Source organism: Sciurus vulgaris, assembly GCF_902686455.1.
Source record: "Sciurus vulgaris genome assembly, chromosome: 6".
Lineage (NCBI taxonomy): Eukaryota > Metazoa > Chordata > Mammalia > Rodentia > Sciuridae > Sciurus > Sciurus vulgaris.
In genome coordinates, this window is record NC_136466.1 from 128,195,307 (window position 1) to 128,212,853 (window position 17,547).

Here is a 17,547-nt window from a genome sequence, read left to right on the forward strand (position 1 = left end):
AAGACTTTCTCCTATTCTGTAGGTTCTCCATTCTTTTTTTGAAAAATTTTTATGTGTTCCTTTTAGTTATACATGACAGTAGAATGTATTTTGACACATTATACATACATGGAGTATACCTTCTCATTTTTGTGGTTGTACATTGATGTGGTGTTACACGGGTCATGTTTTCATATATGAACATAGGAAAGTTATGTCTGATTCATTCTACTGTCTTTCCCATTCCCATCCTCCCGCCCTTCCTTTGTCCAATCCAGTGAACCTCCCCACTTCTACCACCCCACCCATTGTGAGTCAGCATTCACATATCAGAGAGAACATTCAACCTTTGGTTTTTTGGGATTGGTTTATTCCACTTAGCATGATAGTCTGCAGTTCCATCCATTTATCAGCAAATGCCATAATTTCATTCTTCTTCGTGGCTGAGTAATATTCCATTGTGTATATGTACCACATCTTCTTTATCCATTCACATGTTGAAGGGACCCGAGTTTGGTACCACCTTAGCTTTTGTGAATTTAGCTGCTATAAACATTGATGTGGCTGCGTCACTATAGTATGCTGATTTTAAGTCCTTGGTGTATACATTGAGGAGTGGGATAACTGGGTCAAATGGTGGTTCCATTCAAAGTTTTCTGAAGAATCTCTCCATACTACTTTCCATAGTGATTTCACCAATTTGCAGTCCCACCAACAATGTATGAGTGTACCTTTTCCCCACATCCTTGCAACATTTATTTTATTTGTATTCTTGATAATTGCCATTTTGACCAAGTTCTCCATTCTTTTAATTTTTTCCTTTGCTCCTTTTTTAATTCGATGCCTTCCATTTATTAATTATTGGTATTATTTCCTGAGGAGTAAGACAGATATTTCTGACTTCTGAGAGTCCACCTTGTTTTCACTGAGGTTACAGCCATTGACTCAAAGAAATTGGCTCCAACTCAGACATTTGTTAAGGAGCCTGGGAATATGGTGGGGAGAATTCTTAGCATTCCTGGACAGGCCCTTTACCATGGCAAGTACAAGTCCCAGTTCATAACTTAGATCTATGTGAAGGACAACAACATTAGTTTTCAACAAACTGATGACTTTATGCCTTATTCTGCTGAGTGTCTACAACTTCATCTTGGTCTACTCAGTGTTTCCCCTTTTCACCATCCAACAGGTTGAAAAATAAAAGATTTTTTGGGTTGAGGGACAGGATAACTGGGGTCCAGCAATGATATTGACAGGCCCTAAAGAAAGATAACTGTATTTATGTGGTACTAAGTGAAATAAGCCAATCCCCAAAAACCAAAGGCCAAATGTTTTCTCTGATAAGTAGACATTGATACATAATGGACGGGGGTAAGAGAAGAATGGAGGAACTTCAGATTATGTAGAGGGAAATGAGAGGGAGGAGGGGTGGGGTATGAAAAATGGTGGAATGAGACAGACACCATTACCCTATGCACATGTATGACTACACGAATGGTGTGACTCTACATTGTATGTAACCATAGACACGAAGTTGTACCCCATTTGCATACAATGAATCAAAATGCAGTCTGTAAAAATGAAAATAAATACAATAAAAATAAATAAGAAAGTCAGAGCTCAGGGAAGTAACCCAATCCCCACATCTAGATTAATGAGTGCTAGGAAGACAGTAAGATCCAGAAGAGAAAGTGCCTGTGTGGTGAGTGTTGGTGGCCAGACTCACAGAGTTCCTATATTCGGGGGGCATTCAAAGGGTTAGGGTTAGAGTTAGCATTCAAAGTGGTTTGGAAGAAGTGGAAAAGGTTGCTGGCACCTGAGGGGGCTACTTAGAGAGGGATGGGGCTGTGTCTATGGAGCCTGCATGGACAGACACTCAAAGACCAAATGGGGGAGGAATGTCTCTTTAGGTACAAAAGGGTGAATGTGTCTTGCAGCAGAGATTTGCCACACCCCTTCTCCAGTCCCCCCTAATGTCCTGATACCACCTGAGTTCCATGAAATTTCAATATAACTGCAGAGGGGATGCAGTATAGAAGCCCTCAGTTGACTGGCATATAGTTTTTGTATTTCTAGTGGATTTGGAGAAATCAAGTTGAATTTTGGAAAAATAGAGAAAGTCATAATTTGTGCACACCTGATTCTGTGAAACTAGAGTTGCATATTAGGTCTAGTAAAGTGTGGTCTAGAAGAATCTCAGGGAAACGAAATTTGGGAAGCGCATCTGGGAATGACAGCCAACAAGAAGCTACTGTCCGCTGCTCTGCCTCATATGCAGAAGACATGTTTGGGTAGCCCTAAGATGGCGGCTGGCGTTGAGCCAAGAGGTGGCGCATAACTAGTGTTAACACGGCGTGATCTACTTTTGCCTGATTAGTTAATGTCTCCTCTGCGCTAGTGGTCAACAGATATTCCTCATTCTTTCTTGATTGGTACCGAGGGGTGTGCTTCAATTGTGCTAATCCTAAACTGATTGGCTACCTTAGGTATATAAGACACGCCCCTATAGGAAGCACCTCTGATAAGCAGCACCTCTGATAGGTCACTGGGCGGAAGACTAAGCAGACACCTCTAGGTTGCGAGTTGATGATGGCAGATTGCAGAATGCAGGTTGCAGCTTGCAGAATGAAGATCGCAGGATGCAGGATGCACCTCTAAGAAGAAGCAGCAGACCTTTAAGAAATAGCTCCTCTGATAATAGTAGCCTCTCTGAAAGTTTAGCAACTCTGTCTTCCTCTAAGCAAAGTCTCTTTTCCTCTAAGCAAAGTCTTTCTTCCTCTCAAAGCTCTTCCTCTAAAACTAAAAGTAAGCAAAGCTTGTCTTCCTCTAAAACTTCCTCTAAAAGCAAGTAAGCCTCTCTTCCTCTATAAACTAGCAAACAAGCAAGAAAGCAGCACACTAAAGAGAAAGATAATAGAAGTAGCTCAGTTTCCAATCCACCTCCGATAAATACCCGCGCAATTGTTGCTGCAGGCGGTAACAAATATCCACAGGATTGTTGTCGCGGGCGGCGACACTCATACAATCAGTTTTTCTCTCAGGTGTGGTACCTTCTCTTGCTAAAGGCTGAGACAGTAGCCAGTGACTTTCTTTGCTGACTCATGGTCCTTGGGCAGACATGGGTCTCAGCTGGTGCTCAGAAAGGGGATCATCTCTACTTATTGGTCCTGTGACTACCACCAAATCATGTCATTCCTTGTTTTTTGGTTGAAAGTTTTGAGAAGGAATCAACTTAAACATTCTTCATCTACAAGGTCACACTCCTTTAGATCAAGAATCCACATAGGCCTGATAATATGGGATCAGAGATTGGGAAGTCATGTAAATCTGATGTGATTGCTCAAGCTGGTATGTATGTTTTGGGCAGTTCTAAGACAGAGTTTTGTACCCAATGGGATGACCTGATTTCTAAATCACTTTTGTTTAAATTACTCTTGTACTTGACCTTTACTCCTCTATTTTATTTCTTTTGAAGCAGAGGCTATAATTGATCTCTGTATGCACCATGACATCTTTTGCATTTAGAAGTGTTCAATGAGAATTTGTGGAATGAATGAACACTCTTATTTTGTTCTGAGTTCTCATAATTTCTGGGGGTGAACAGTATTCAGGCTAATAGCTAAATAGAATAATTACTGTTGTTACTGTCAGTCAAAATGACTAGAGTGTGACCTTTATGTGGGTGGATTTCCTGAGCAGACATTATAAAGATATAGCCATGAAGTCACCATACACAAAGGATTTTCTTAATAACTGAGCGTCTTAACTTCTCATTATTCTAGAGTCATCTAATGCCATGGAAAATGGCCATTCAATCTTTGAAGAATTTACATGATAGAGGTAATTTTAAAAAGAGGAGCAAATTGTGCTCCAAGGGAGATAATTCTGAGTCTTCTCTTTTTGACACTTGAACAATTTTTCTAAATTAAAAACTTCCAAGTTTATTAGCAATCAATGCCTTGGTTTGTGTAAAGAAATCCAAACAAATTTCTCTGCGTGCTAATTAAAAGGGCCCTGTTTAAATGGTGGAGCTATCCAGATACCCATGATAATAAAAATCATAAAACGTTGAGTCTGAAAGGAGTTTACACATCATTTAATCCACCCCTTTCATTTTACAGGGCAGGAAACAGGCTAGTACATGGTCTGTAACTTATACATTTAGGACAGAGCAATAGCTCTCACCCAGCTGGCCCAGGGTTCTTTAGCGCCAAGAAAACCAACACTACTATGGGCAGCTGGAGGATGCTGCAGATTCCTAACACGGATAACTTGGTAAGTTTTTTAATAGTTATATGGCTAAGTTCATGGAAGGAAAATAAAAACAGTTCTCTATCCTGAAGGAAAGATGAGAGATGACTCATCTTTGAAGTGTGTGTCTAAGGATGTCTAAGGTGTCTGGGAATGCTCAGAGGCTGGTAGAGGAGCCCCACAGGCCTGGTAGGGCTCTTAGGTACAATAGTGCCCAGAGCATTCTTACCATGAGTCAGACACCACATTCGATACTTAATCCTCATGATCCCTAAACCCCATAACCCGCGTTATGAGATCAACACAATTTTCATCATTCTACACATAGGAGATAATTGGGACATTTAAGTGATATGTGCAAGGTCACATACCAGTGTCACTTGCTAGGATCTGCACTAGGATCTGAGTTAGGATTTGCACTAGGTCTTTAAGACACTAAGCCTGAGATATTTGAATAGAGGCTTCTTTGGGGGACATTGGTGACAGCTTGGGCCTCTCCAGGAATCTTGTTCTATGCTGCCTGAGCTCTTAGATTTATGTGGACATCTGATCTTGCCAGCAGGAATTCCTCATGCCTAGATCAGTGAGCTGAACTGGACTCTTAGCCCTAGGCTGACCTTCTTACAAATTGTACGTCCAGTGATTGGTAGGACAGAGTCAGCTTGGGGTGGGGCCAACTTCTGTGCTTATTAACTCACATTCTAAATATAAACTTTAGAATGCTAAAACTGGAAGGACTATAGAGATCTGATGTGATCTCTGTGTTTTAAGAAGGAAGAAATAGAAGCTCAGTTTGTGTTTGATCTATGCTGAGCTATAAATGGTGGGAAACCATAGTAGCTAAGAGTAATAGGTTTGCATGGAGCCTGGAAAATCTAATTTGTCTTGGTGGTTCTCCTTTTAACTGCTTATTGTCAGTTTTTTTTTTTTTTTTGTTTGTTTGTTTGTTTGTTTGGTGCTGGGGATCGAACCCAGGGCCTTATGCTTACAAGGCAAGCACTCTACAAACTGAGCTATCTCCCCAGTCCTTATTGGTCCGTTTATTACTCATTTCTCACCTTTTGGTCCGATAACACTGATAAAGTACACAGAGAATGAATACAGGAAGGCTGGGGTAGAATTCCTTCTGTCCAGGTGTTAAGGATTATTGCCAGGAATCTAGGGACCCCTAACGAGACTCTTTAAGTTATGAAATCCTGTTATAATTTAGTTTGAAACTAAAAAACTGCTGTGACTGTCCTTGCAACCCAAAGAAGAAGGAGTTATATAAAATGAGGGAACTGGATTCATTTACATTAGACACAAAACCATCAAAGATCTCAATAGGATTTCTCTACGCTTTGGCTCCACTCTGGGACTTCATAAAATCTTAACTAACCTTCACAACTTTTGAGGAAGAAGCTATCGTTATGTCCATTTTGAAAAAATAAAAGAAAATAAAAAAATGATGTGGCAGGCACGGTATTGAGGCCCAGCAAAGCTAAGGGACTTGACTTCACCTCAGGCACTGAGGTATGCCTGGGATGCAAAGTCAGTGGCCAGGTTCTTAACCACCACACTGCTGCTTCCAGATCAGTCCAGAAGCTCCTTCGAAACCCAATGTTTTCTGGTTTGTTGACTGAGTATGTTACTGCTGTGGGCAATTTGAACTCCAGCCTCTAAGAGACTGTTTAGAACCACTTTGGAGTAGTCCTATGCCAGGGTGAGGAAGTTTAGATATTTATCCATCAACTCTCTTCATTGGTGGTCAAGACTGCTCCTGTATTTACTCCTGGTCTGCCTTGGGTATACTTGGGTTAAGCAGGCCTTGAACCCATGCAGAGAGTTGCGGGTGCTTGCAGGAGAAAGTCAACAGCATATAAGTGCCACAGGGCTCCAAACTGAGCATAGAGTGTTCTCAACATGCATGCTGGAGTCTGTCTTCAGCCAGCGGGACATCTGTTCCTTTTCTCAGGGCTTGCAAATGTGTGGCCTGCAGAACACAACCAGAGTGAGTGAGGTTTAAATCATGCTTGGATTAAAGTGGAGAGGGTTCTTTGGAGACACATAGGGAACCCAACCTGAAGTAGCTTAGGTTAAGAGGTAACTTGACTAACTCATGTAAACAATCCCAGAAAAAAAATCAGGGTACATCCAGTCTTTGGGATGAATGGAGATGATAGATCCCAGGCCCATGCTGCAAACTTCTATTTCTGCTCTCTTGTTATTGTGTGCTAGCATCTTTGAAAAGGCAGAGAACTTGCCTACTATAGCTTTCCTGCATCTTCTCCAGATAAGAGTGGATCCTATTTCCTTAGAAGCCTTCTCTGAAATGCTTCAGGTTGGAGCTGACTGGCCTTGCTTGGGTCAATTGTGCACTCCCTGACTGGAAAGGTCATGAAAGAAGTTGCCAACCTCCATTTCCCACATATGGTGGGGCTACGAGTAGAGAGCAGCTTCCCCAAAGAGGGAGGGTGAGGCCCCCACAAGAATGGGGGGCTGCTGGGTAGATAAAACACATCTGCTCAGAACTAAAACAGTGGTTTGCAGATTATCTGCAGAGGAAAAGTTCAAAATGTGATTCCATGCTTAAAGAGCACTTTATTACAGAACTGAAAAAAGAAAAGAAGTCATCACTTATTTTATCAGAAACAAAGTAACACTAACATTGATTGTCCTGGTAGTATATGAATTGGCATTTTGACTAAGACCAATGTTGCCGAGAACATAGCTGAAGAATTGCAGCTGGGGAAGATGGTTCTAGAGAATTTTGGGTATCTCTTCCTAAAACTAGCTTTAGGGCCTGCGTAAGTCAGTTTTTATCAGAAGTCCAGGACCTGGGTAAAGACTTCTCTTCTCCATGATCTGTGATCATGTGCACAAAAGCAGGAGGTAACAGCCACCACACGTTGGCTCTTGGGCCTTGATTAATTCTTCCCATACATAGTCCAAAACTTCAATGATCTAATTCTTAGGGACTGTGTTTAAAAAAGAATAGCTTCACATTGAGAAGGACTGCTTTCTCATTCATCCAACACACTTACAAACGTTTGTGTACAAGGCATATCCTGGGGAATACGGCGAAGAGCAGAGCCACCTCTGCCCTCCTGAAGCACACGCCCACTCCTTCAAGGCTGGGCTAGGGTCCCACCTCCCGCAGGACTCCTTCCTCCTCCCACTAACTCCTCCAGCTGGCGGCGCCTCCTCACTCTCAGTCACCTGCTCGCACAAGCACACTCAATTCCACTGCAAAACCAGGGGCCACCTATCTCTGCCCGTTTTGAGACGGAGTCCACCCCAGCCGCAGATTTAACCAACTGCAGGGGAAGGACGGGGAAGACCCCGCCCGCCCGCCCGCGGATCCGGGAGCGGGGCCTGCGGGCCGATGGGGCTCAACAGCTGCAGGGTGCTGGCGGCTCTCTCCGCCCCCGTCCAGCCCCCGCGTGGTTGGAGGCGGCGTCCCCCGGCCGGGCTCCGGAGCGCCGCGGCTGGCGGGGCGGGGAGGGGGCGTGCAGGTAGCTCGGCCTCTGCTTGGGAGCGACCGCGGGCCGCCGCGGCGGGATGGGGCGGCTGGGGGCCCGCCGCCTTGTCCTGTTCGCCGCCTGCCTGGGGCTCTGCGGGGCGCTCGGAGGTACGCGCCCCACTTCCCTTCCCCGGCCCTTCCCGGCCCTGCGCGCGTGGAGCCCGCGTGGAGGGGGTGGCGGAGCAGTGCGGGAGGGGCGGGGAGCCCGCTGCGGCGCTGGGCCGCGTTTGTCCCTTGGCGACCCAGACTTGGACTCTCGGCCCCGCATTCCTGAGCCGGGCGGCCGGGGGAGGAGACTGGGCCCTGCGCGGTGGCTTCGGCGCCAGCTCGGAAAACTTCCAGCTCCCCGCCCCTCACTGGCGGGCCAGTTCCGGGCGAGCCCAGTCGGGGTCTGTGCCTCACCTCCGCGCGGTTGCCCCCAGGATTTGGAGTTTCGAAGTGGCCTCCTGGCTGCACTCCAACGAGCGGGATGAAGGACCCTGCAGTCTTCCCTTCTGATCCGTTTGAGTTCTGCCCCTTACCCAGCGCTGGCAAGAGTGACTGGGCGGCACGTGACCCTCAGGGCTTTGTGGGCCTTGAAACTTCCTGGAATTCTTTGTTTTCTAGCTCATTGTCCCAGAAGCCCCTCCACCTAGAGCTTAAACTTTGGGGGTTCAATGAAGTAGAAGAGTCTTACATTTCAATGGCGCTTCTAATAACATATTTAGACTTTTTATGTGACAGTCTCTGTACCTGGGCCTTCCTGCCCTCCACGAATCTTTGAAATTGAATTCAGTTCAAGAAAAGTCCCGGAATTTTAAAAGAGAACACTTTTTTTTTTTTTTTTTAAAAAGGACTTGTATCTCTGTAGTGTTTGGATTAAAACCTTAAGACTTACACTGTATTTTAGCATCATTAAATAGTATCATTGCGGCCCACAACTGCTTGATGATCTAAAGCAGCTTTAAAGTAGAGTTCCAGCCATGACCCAGGTAGAGGACTCCTCATCCTTTTTGGGAGGGTGGAGAGGGATGGGGTAGTTCTTTCCCCAGTTCTGCTCCTTCGCCTTTCTCCTTCCTGTCTAGGTCTTCCTCTCCCCTTCTGCCCTTTCCTGCCTGGTTCCCAGGGTAGATAGGCCTAGGGACTTGAGCCCTGGGGCTGCTGTGACTGTGGCTTTGAGGGGAAAGGTTTAATTGCAGGCCTGGGAGATCCTGGAGGGCAGTGAGTGGCCTCTGGGGACAGATTGGTGGTGGGTGGGCAGCCAGTAATTCAGATGGTCGATGTAGGGTAATGGGAGGGCCAGGGCTTGGGAGTCAGATGGTCTAGGGTTTCAATCCTGGTGTTGTCTTATATTTTTGGTTACTTTGGGCAAGTTCCTTTACTTCTTTGGGTCTTGATTTTGCCTCTATAAAATTGAGATGATAATAACTTCTTCAGAGTGGCTTGAATAAAATACTATGCAAGACAGCCTGAGAACATTCGATAAACATTCATTTCCATTCTTTCTTACTCATTAGCTTCCATTCCTGCACTTACTTGCAATTAAACTGGGTAAGAGCAAATAGCTTATACATCCAGTTAGGGGTAAAGAATGTAGGCTAGGAGCGTTAGTGAATAAAGAATTTCACAGTATAAACTTGTACATATATGTTTTCCATCTATGGCTCTAATTGCATGACAAATATATATACCAAAATCTTACCAAAGTCTACTTTGGGGTATTTGGAAGAATATTTTCTTGAGTAGCCAGTTGTGTGGTCTGAATTTAGTTTTCTTGCTTATTCTAAGGCTTTGATGATGTCTGCTGTCGGTCCTTGAAGGACAGACTGCTCTATCTTCAGCTTAGGAGGTCTCACTACATCAGAAGTTCATCTTTCTCTAGTAAAAAGATATCTCAGTAAAAATATCTATCATAAACCCAGTGTATGTCTGTTTGTAAATCAATACATTGTCACTAGCCACTTTCTTAAGGTACAGTATATACAGAGTGCTGAACCCATATTATTAGTAGTTTAGTAATTTCTAATTTCTACTTTTCCTATCAGATCTCATTAGTATATTACTACTTTTGCTTTGTAACAAGGAAGAGAACTACCAGCATTGCCCATTCCTTTGCATTGCTGCTTCTTATGTTATTTGTATATATCTTTACTTCTGATTTGTTTGCAGGAATTTTAAAAGCACGTTGCATTAATCTGTTTGCTATAACAGAATATTTGCGGCTGGATACGTTATAAAGAAAAGAGGTTTGTTTAGCTCATAGTTTTGGAGGCTGAAATTTCGAACAGCCTAGTGCTGACTCTGAGGAGGGCGTCATGGCAGTTGGCATCATGGGAAGCATGTCTGAGAGTGAGATATTATGTGATGAGAGAGGAAACCAGCGAGAGATCAGTGAGGGGCCAGTCTTGTTCTTTCACAACAATTCTCTCTCCAGAACTAACCGGGTCCCATGAGGACTACCTTAATCTCTTCAGTGATGACAGTGATGCCCTGAATGACCCAATGACCTCTTTTTAGGCCCCACTTCTTTTTTATTTTTATTTTTGAAATTTTTTTTTTTTATAGTTTTAGGTGGACAGCATACCTTTATTTTATTTATTTTTATGTGGTGCTGAGAATCGAACCCAATGCCTCACACATGCTAGGCAAGCGCTCTGCCACTGAGCCCCAGCCCCAGCCCCAGGCCCCACTTCTTAAAGGTCCCACCACTTCTTAACAGTGCCACACTAAGGACACAGCTGCTAACACATGAAGCCTTGGGGACACCCTGCCCATAGCAAGCATGAACCTTTGTGTGAAGATGTGTTTAGTGTGACACAGTCCACCTTGCTTTGTGGAACTCCCTCTTCCCTTGGGAGACTTGCATTATTGCAGATGAGACAGATGGTTGCTTCACATGCCAGACAAGTTGGGACACTAATCTGTAAACTATAGATGAAAAATAAAACTTAAGCTCTTGGTTCTTTCTTTCTTTCTTTCTTGGTCCTGGAGATTGAACCCTGGGTGCTTTGCCATTGAGCTACATCCCAGCCCTTTTTACATTTTATTTTGAGTCAGGGTCTCACCTAGTTGCTGAAGGTCTCGCTAAGTTGCAGAGGCTGGCCTTGAACTTGTGATCCTTCTACCTCAGTCTCCTGAGCCACTGGGATTACAGATGTGCACCACTGTGTCTGGCCAAAGTTCGTGGGTTTTAAAATTTGTTAGTTTTTTGTTTAGTTGGCAATCACCCCAAAAGTCCTGATGATTTCTTTGGCTCTGCAGTAAATATATTGTCACATCCTTTATCATTTGTGCTCTAAAACTGTGGGTGCCCAAATCTAAATGCTTTCAGGAGCTAGTGAATCATAGTGAGCCAAGCAGCAGCTGATGTGGCAGAGTTGACACAGAGAGGTGGGGACCTGTGGTTGGAGCATCCACAGCCTATGGGTGGCTGCTGTGCCTTGGGGCTGAATGAGTCCTAGAGAGGCCTGTTTGATTTTCTAGAGAAGCCAAAACATCCAGGTTTTTATTTTAAATCTAGTTTAATTATTATCTTTTTAAACAGGGCTGTACAGTGCATACAAAACAGAAAACCCCACAACCTTTGTTATTGTGTCCCTTTATCAACAATCTTGCCTTACTGATCTCTGTATTCCCAGCACTTAGTTCAGTAACCTATAAATAATAGGTGCTCAATAAATACAGGTGACTGACAGAATGCCTCTAGGGAGTGTGGTAGGCCAAAACCCCTCTCCCTCGCCAAAGACATTCATTTCCTAATTCCCAAAGCAGGTGAATATGTTGCTTTATATGGCAAAAGGGACTTTGCAGATGTAAATGAAATTAGGATTCTGAGATAGAGAGATTATTCTAGATTATCTGGGAGGGCTCTCAATGTAATCAGAGGAGTTGAGATAAGAAAAGCAGAGGTTGGATTGGTGGGATTGCTAATGGAGGCTGCAAACCAAGACAGGCAGGTGCCCTCTAGGAGCTGGAAAAGGAGAAGCAACAGGTTCTCCCCAAGAGCCTTCAGAAGGAAGGCAGACACACTGCTTTAGCTCAGTGAGACCTATTCCACACTTTATAACCTTGTACTATTGTCAATGTGTGTTCTTTTGAGCCACTACATTGGTGGTTCTTTGTTATGGCAGCAATAGGAAACTTACTCAGGGAGTTTTTGCCCTAGTCAAAAATAATATAGGGGCCCTATAACTCTGACAGGGGCATGTGATGGCAATTGCCATCAGAAATGAATCAGGGGCAGGAAAGCTGTCCACTTCGGGCTGAATACTTTAGGGAAGTTTCTCTCCCTAAAGAGTCTGGCTCCAGCACTGACTTCCTTGCCTGAGCCTGGAACCTGAAAGCTTCCATCCTAGCAGGGGAACCAGTGTAGAGACACAGAAACGCTGCACATGGGGCATGCAGGATCGGATACGGGCTCTGCAGCTCTAAGGGAGAAGTTAGCTCAACCAGGGCGGGCTGGGCACCAGGACTGCTATGCTGATAACCCCAGAGGTTGCCAGTAGCATCAGACTATAGGACTAGCATCCCCTGGAGTTGTGCTGGGCACAGTCTGCATGGCCATTCACAGTGCACCAGGGAATCCTCTATTGAGAGAAGCTAAGAGCCAGGTGGCTACTATTTTTATCTTTATAACCTGAGGTCCTAACCCTGGGCAGTTGGTATGGAGGCCTTTATTTGGAAAGTGAAGGGATAATTGGGAGCCTGGTGGGCTGTGTTCTTCAGTAGCAGGAAGTCCAGGGCTATAGATTGCTTCTGCCTCTACCTGGAAACCCAAGATTTAAGATCCTCAAAGAGGCCTGGGCCTGCTGTCCTCTCCCTTCTGCCCTCCAACAGTGTTCCCTTCAGTAAAGGGATGTGGTGCCAAGCTGCCCCTCTTCCCAGCCCTCTGAACCTCTGGCTGACCACTTGCCCTGCAGCCATGAAGCAAATAGATCTTGGTTCCTGGGCTTTCTACTCTGACCTAACTTTAAAGGGCCTGAGTTTTGTGGCAAGGACTTTTAGAATTTTTTTCTTTTTTAGTTAACTTGTGATGCATAAAGGAGAGTGGGTCTCCCAGAACATATTAGATGTCTGTACCAAGTTATTTCTTCCCTGTAGGTTTCCGCTGTTTTGGAGGTTCAGGATAATGTTAACGATCTCTTGAGTAAATACCCAACTTCAGTCCATAGGCATATAGTATCCACACCGTAGGAAAACACTTGGCCAAGTCTTAAGAATACAATTGTAGGACAAACGTGATTTTCTTTTCCAAGCGACATTATGAACCTCAACTGACACTGCTTGTGTGAGAGCCGTTTTGAAAGGCCTCCTCTTGGCCATCTTAAGACTTTGTGTAATGCAAAGAGTTTAGCAGGGGAGTTTTGTTATTGTTCTTTTTAATTTTTAAAATAAACTTCTATACTTGTGATATCCCTATAACGTATTTGGAAGAATGAGAATACGTAAAAAGGCACAATATAAATTTTATAATATAAAGTATTATATTACGGAAAGATAATTCTCATTTTCTATGAAAGCAAATTGTTCTGAAATATTTTTCAGAAAACCTTCCCACTCTTTTTGCCCCCTGAACAATGACCAGACAGACTTTCTAAAACCTGCAACTGTCTCTCTGCAGCTGAAAGCTACTTAATGCTTCCTAGTTATGTGCATAGCAGGATTCAGCCTCCTTAATATTGTTCATAAGGCCCTCTGTGAGTAACCCTCTGCCCATAGGAATCTGGTTGGTGAGTGGTTAATTTCCCAACCTTTCATTGAGAATTTCTTGTTATATATGCATTAAAAATGCAAAGCAAAACAGAACCAAAGATTCTCTTCCCAGGTTCCCCATCCAGTAAGTGGATATCAAGCCTGAAGTCTGGAAGTCAGTCTGGATTGCCCCATTTTCCTTCTCTGACAGTCCTTTCTACGTATCTCTTGAACTCACCCTGTCCTGCCTCTGTTTCCTTGCACCCCATCAAGTCTGGTTTCAGCCAGTCACCTCCTAACTTGCAATCTGGTTGTGGCATTTGCCCGTTGGTTCCTTCCTAGCCCTCTTTGCAGATCCAAACTCTTTAACCCAGTGTCCAAGGCCATATTTATTGGGAACCCAACATGTGCAGAACACAGTTCTAGATTCTAAGACTTAAGCAGTGATTAAGATTGACAGACTCCTGACCTTAGGATCTTACATTCTCTTTGGGGTGGGGTGGTGTTGGAGCTGGATATTAACCAAGAAAGCAAATGAAGAGAATAGGGATTATAAAGGCTGTGAATTGAGTAGCCAGTTGCTGCGTGTGTGTGTGCGCGCGCGCGCGTGCGAGCGTACGCGCTTTTCTGTGCATGTGTGAGGGCACTTTAAATGGTCTGGGAAGGCCTTTCTGATGGATGAGGTGGCCTTTGCCCTCTGATTGTTTGCTCCATTCACCCCCTTACGTTGCTGCAGCCTCAACTGTAACTGTCCCCTCCTTACACTGCACCCTGCTCCATGGGCCAGATGTTCAGTCTCTCCTGTTCACCTATCTCTCTTCTCTCTTTTGTCTCTCCTTTCTGCCCTACCCTCCAGGTCTTCCCAGAAGCCACTGTCCTGCTGACATCTCCTCATTATACCTCTGTTGACCAGGCCTAGTGCTTCTGCTGCGATCTACATTTCCCAATTAATAGCCAAGCAGCTGTAATTGCTGGATTAATGGTCTCTTGTGTTCACTTTAAACCCTCAGTACCAACTGCTCAGTCTCATTTGTGGACAGAATAACCTGTGCCTGGGAGGGAGCACTTCAGTTGGCCTGAGAGGTGCTAGACATTTGCATTGTTCCCTGCCTGATAACCTAACTGGCCCCGGGTGAACTCCTCTTACCAACTCCCTGACTTTACTTAGGTGCACTTTTCTTTCTGAGCAGTGTTCTCTGACAGACAGCAAGTCTCTCTCTCTCTCTCTCTCTCTTTTTTTTTTTTTTTTTTTTTTGGTACTGGGGATCGAACTTGTGCTTGTGAGGCAAGCACTCTACCAGCTGAGCTATCTCCCCAGCCCCAGCAAGTCTCTTTGTTTGATTAATTCTGTACCTTCAGTTCCTGAGAATACCTGTACATAGTAAGTGCTCAATAAATAGTAAATTAAACAAAAACCCAAACAAATGCAAAACTTGAATCAAATAAAAACCCAGAAAGATATAGTTTGGGAGAAGGAATGAGAACCAATTCCAAGATGAATATAATGAACCAAAAGAATCACCCTCCTGGGAGAAACTGCAGGCCAATATAAACAGTTACCTTCCTATAAAAGTATTTTACCTACCTTGCTACACACTCTGGTGTCCATCCAGTCGTTCCACCTTTTATTTCCACACTGACCCTGGATACCATCTCTGATTTCAGCCTGATTTGTTCTACCCATCCTGAAGTCACACTGTTTCTTTCACTGGAGTTTGGAATCACCTTTCTTTTCCCAGGAGCCAATTCCCTTGTGTTTGTATTTCCCCTTTATTGTTATTTTGGGGTTGCCAATTGGGGTCAACTTGGAAGTATGTGAGGATGTGAAGTGGCTTCAGGCTGTCAGACCAGAAGTTTTTAACCAACTTCCTTGTTTTTCTCCTAGGCCATGGAAATTTCTGGCCACCAGCTGGGACTGGAATTGATTTAGTGCCAGAGAGGTGAAACGTGGGAAAATATAGGGATGTTGTTTATTAATGTTACTTATTCATTCTCAGCAGTAGATTTTATGATTTAGAAAACATTTCCTGGTTTTGAACACTTAACAATACAACCTCTCAGCATGTCAAACACTGAGGTAGGGAGATTTGGTATGGAAGGCCAGGAGAATAAACTCAGTGAGTTTGTAATTGCTTGTTTTTTTTTTTTTTTTTTTTTTCTTTAATGATCTTAGGTTTTCATTCTATCTTTAATGAGCTTAATTATTAATGATTTTATTATTTATTTAAGATTGACTTAAATTTTTTGACTGTTCTAGGTTAATTGCACATTAATAGGATTCGGTATATTTCAATATATGCATACAGCATGCACTGATGAAATTCAGCCTCCCTTTATTCACCCTCCTCCCCTCTTCTAAATGTCTCATTATCTTTATTCTGCATTCAGGTTGACTTTTTTGTTTTTTAAACTTCTACATTAGAGAGAACATGTGATACTAGTCTTTCTGTGTCTTCGTTAACATGATGCCCTTCAGTTACACCTATTTTGCTGCAGATGACAGGGTTTCATCATTCTTTATGGCTAAATACTACTCCACATTTTCTTTATCCATCTGTTGATGAACACCTAGGTTGATTCCATATCGTAGCTATTGTGAAGTGCTTCAATAAATATGGGTGTGCAGGTATCCCTTTGGTGTGTCAATTTCATTTCCTTCCTATAAAAGCCCAGAAGTGAGATAGTTGGATAACATGGTAGACCTATTTTTAGTGTTTTGAGGAATTTCCGTACTATTCTCCATAACAGTTGTACTACTTTACATCCCCACTAACAGTCCTCACCAGCATGTGTTAGTTTTTGATAATAATCTTTCCAACAGTGATGAGATGAGATATCTTATTATTATTTTGATTTGCATTTCCCTGATGGCTAATGATATCGAACATTTTTTCATGTATTTATTGGCCATTTGTATTTTTTCTGAATAATAGAAGAAAGTGTCTATTCAGATCATTTGCCCATTTTTTGATTGGTTACTAGTTGTTGTGTTAAGATTTTTGAGTTTCTTATATATTCTGGATAGTAATCCTTGGTCAGATTGTCAGATAGTTGGCAAATATCTTCTCCCATTCCATGGATTGTCTCTTCACTCCATTAATTGTTTCCTGGGCTGTACAGAGCTTTTGGTTTGGTATAATCCCACTTGTCTATTTTTGTTTTGGTTTCCTGTGATTTAGGGGTCAACATTTTATTGCCTATATCAGATCTTGAAGAAACATTTTTCCCAGTGTTTTCTTTTAGTGGTTTCAGAGTTGCAGACTTACATTTAGGTCTCTGATCCATATGAGCTGATTTTCTACAGGGTGAGGGATAGGGGACCAATTTCAATCTTCTGCATATGGGTATCCAGTTTCTCCAACACCTTTCATCAGAGACTATCCTTTGTCCAAAGTATGTTTTGGGTGCCTTTGTTAAGAATCTGTTTGTTGTAGATGCCTAGATTTATTCCTGGGTTCTCCATTTTGTTCCATTGGATCTGTGTCTATTTTTATGCTAATACCATGCTGTTTTGGGGTACTATGGCTCAGTAGTATGTCTTGAAATTAGGTATGGTGATGCTTCCTGCTTTGTTCTTTTTGTTCAAAATTGCTTTGGCTATTTGGGGTCTTTTGTGCTACCTTATGACTTTTAAGATTTTTTTTTTTTTTTTTTTAGTTCTGTGAAGAATATCACTGGTATTTTGAAGGAGATTGCATTGAATTGGTAAATAGCTTTGGGTAGTATGGACATGTTAACAATGTGACTTATTCCAATCCATGAACATGGGAGGTCTTTCCTTGTGTGTGTGTGTGTGTGTGTGCATGTGTGTGTCTTCAACTTGTCCTATTGTTGTTTTGTAATTGTCATTAAAGGGGTCTTTCACTCCCTTAGTTAGCGCCATTCATAGGTGTTTTATTTTATTTTTGTAGCTATTTTGTGTCGCTGGCTCTTTGCGGTACAGAATCCATGGATATTTGTCACCGCTTGCAGCAACAACTTGCAGGGGTCTTATGGGTGGTGGACTGGAAACTGAGCTACTTCTATCTTTCTCTTTAGTGCACTGCTTTCTTGCTTGTTTGTTTATAGAGGATAGAGGAAATGAGGTTTACTTGCTTTGAGAGGAGAGAGAGAGAGAGACTTTGCTTAGAGACTTTGAGAGAAGG

At 43.2% G+C, this 17,547-nt stretch overlaps 1 protein-coding gene and 1 long non-coding RNA gene across 2 annotated transcripts in view; one reads left to right on the forward strand and one right to left on the reverse strand.

The window, feature by feature from the left end:
• Positions 1-223: 223 nt before the first annotated feature.
• LOC306663120 lies at positions 224-8,534 on the reverse strand. The gene is made up of 3 exons (XR_013764359.1): positions 8,135-8,534; positions 2,995-6,202; positions 224-2,246 (listed from the first exon to the last, which is right to left on the reverse strand). It is a non-coding gene; the product is annotated as an uncharacterized lncRNA (long non-coding RNA).
• Positions 7,442-17,547, forward strand: part of LOC306663119 (chondroitin sulfate proteoglycan 4-like) — a 72,008-nt gene continuing 61,902 nt past the window's right edge. Inside the window, 2 exon segments of the mRNA XM_079143478.1 lie at positions 7,442-7,748; positions 7,751-7,840. Of these exon segments, the coding sequence (XP_078999604.1) occupies positions 7,595-7,748; positions 7,751-7,840 (244 nt within the window). The 5' untranslated portion in view covers positions 7,442-7,594.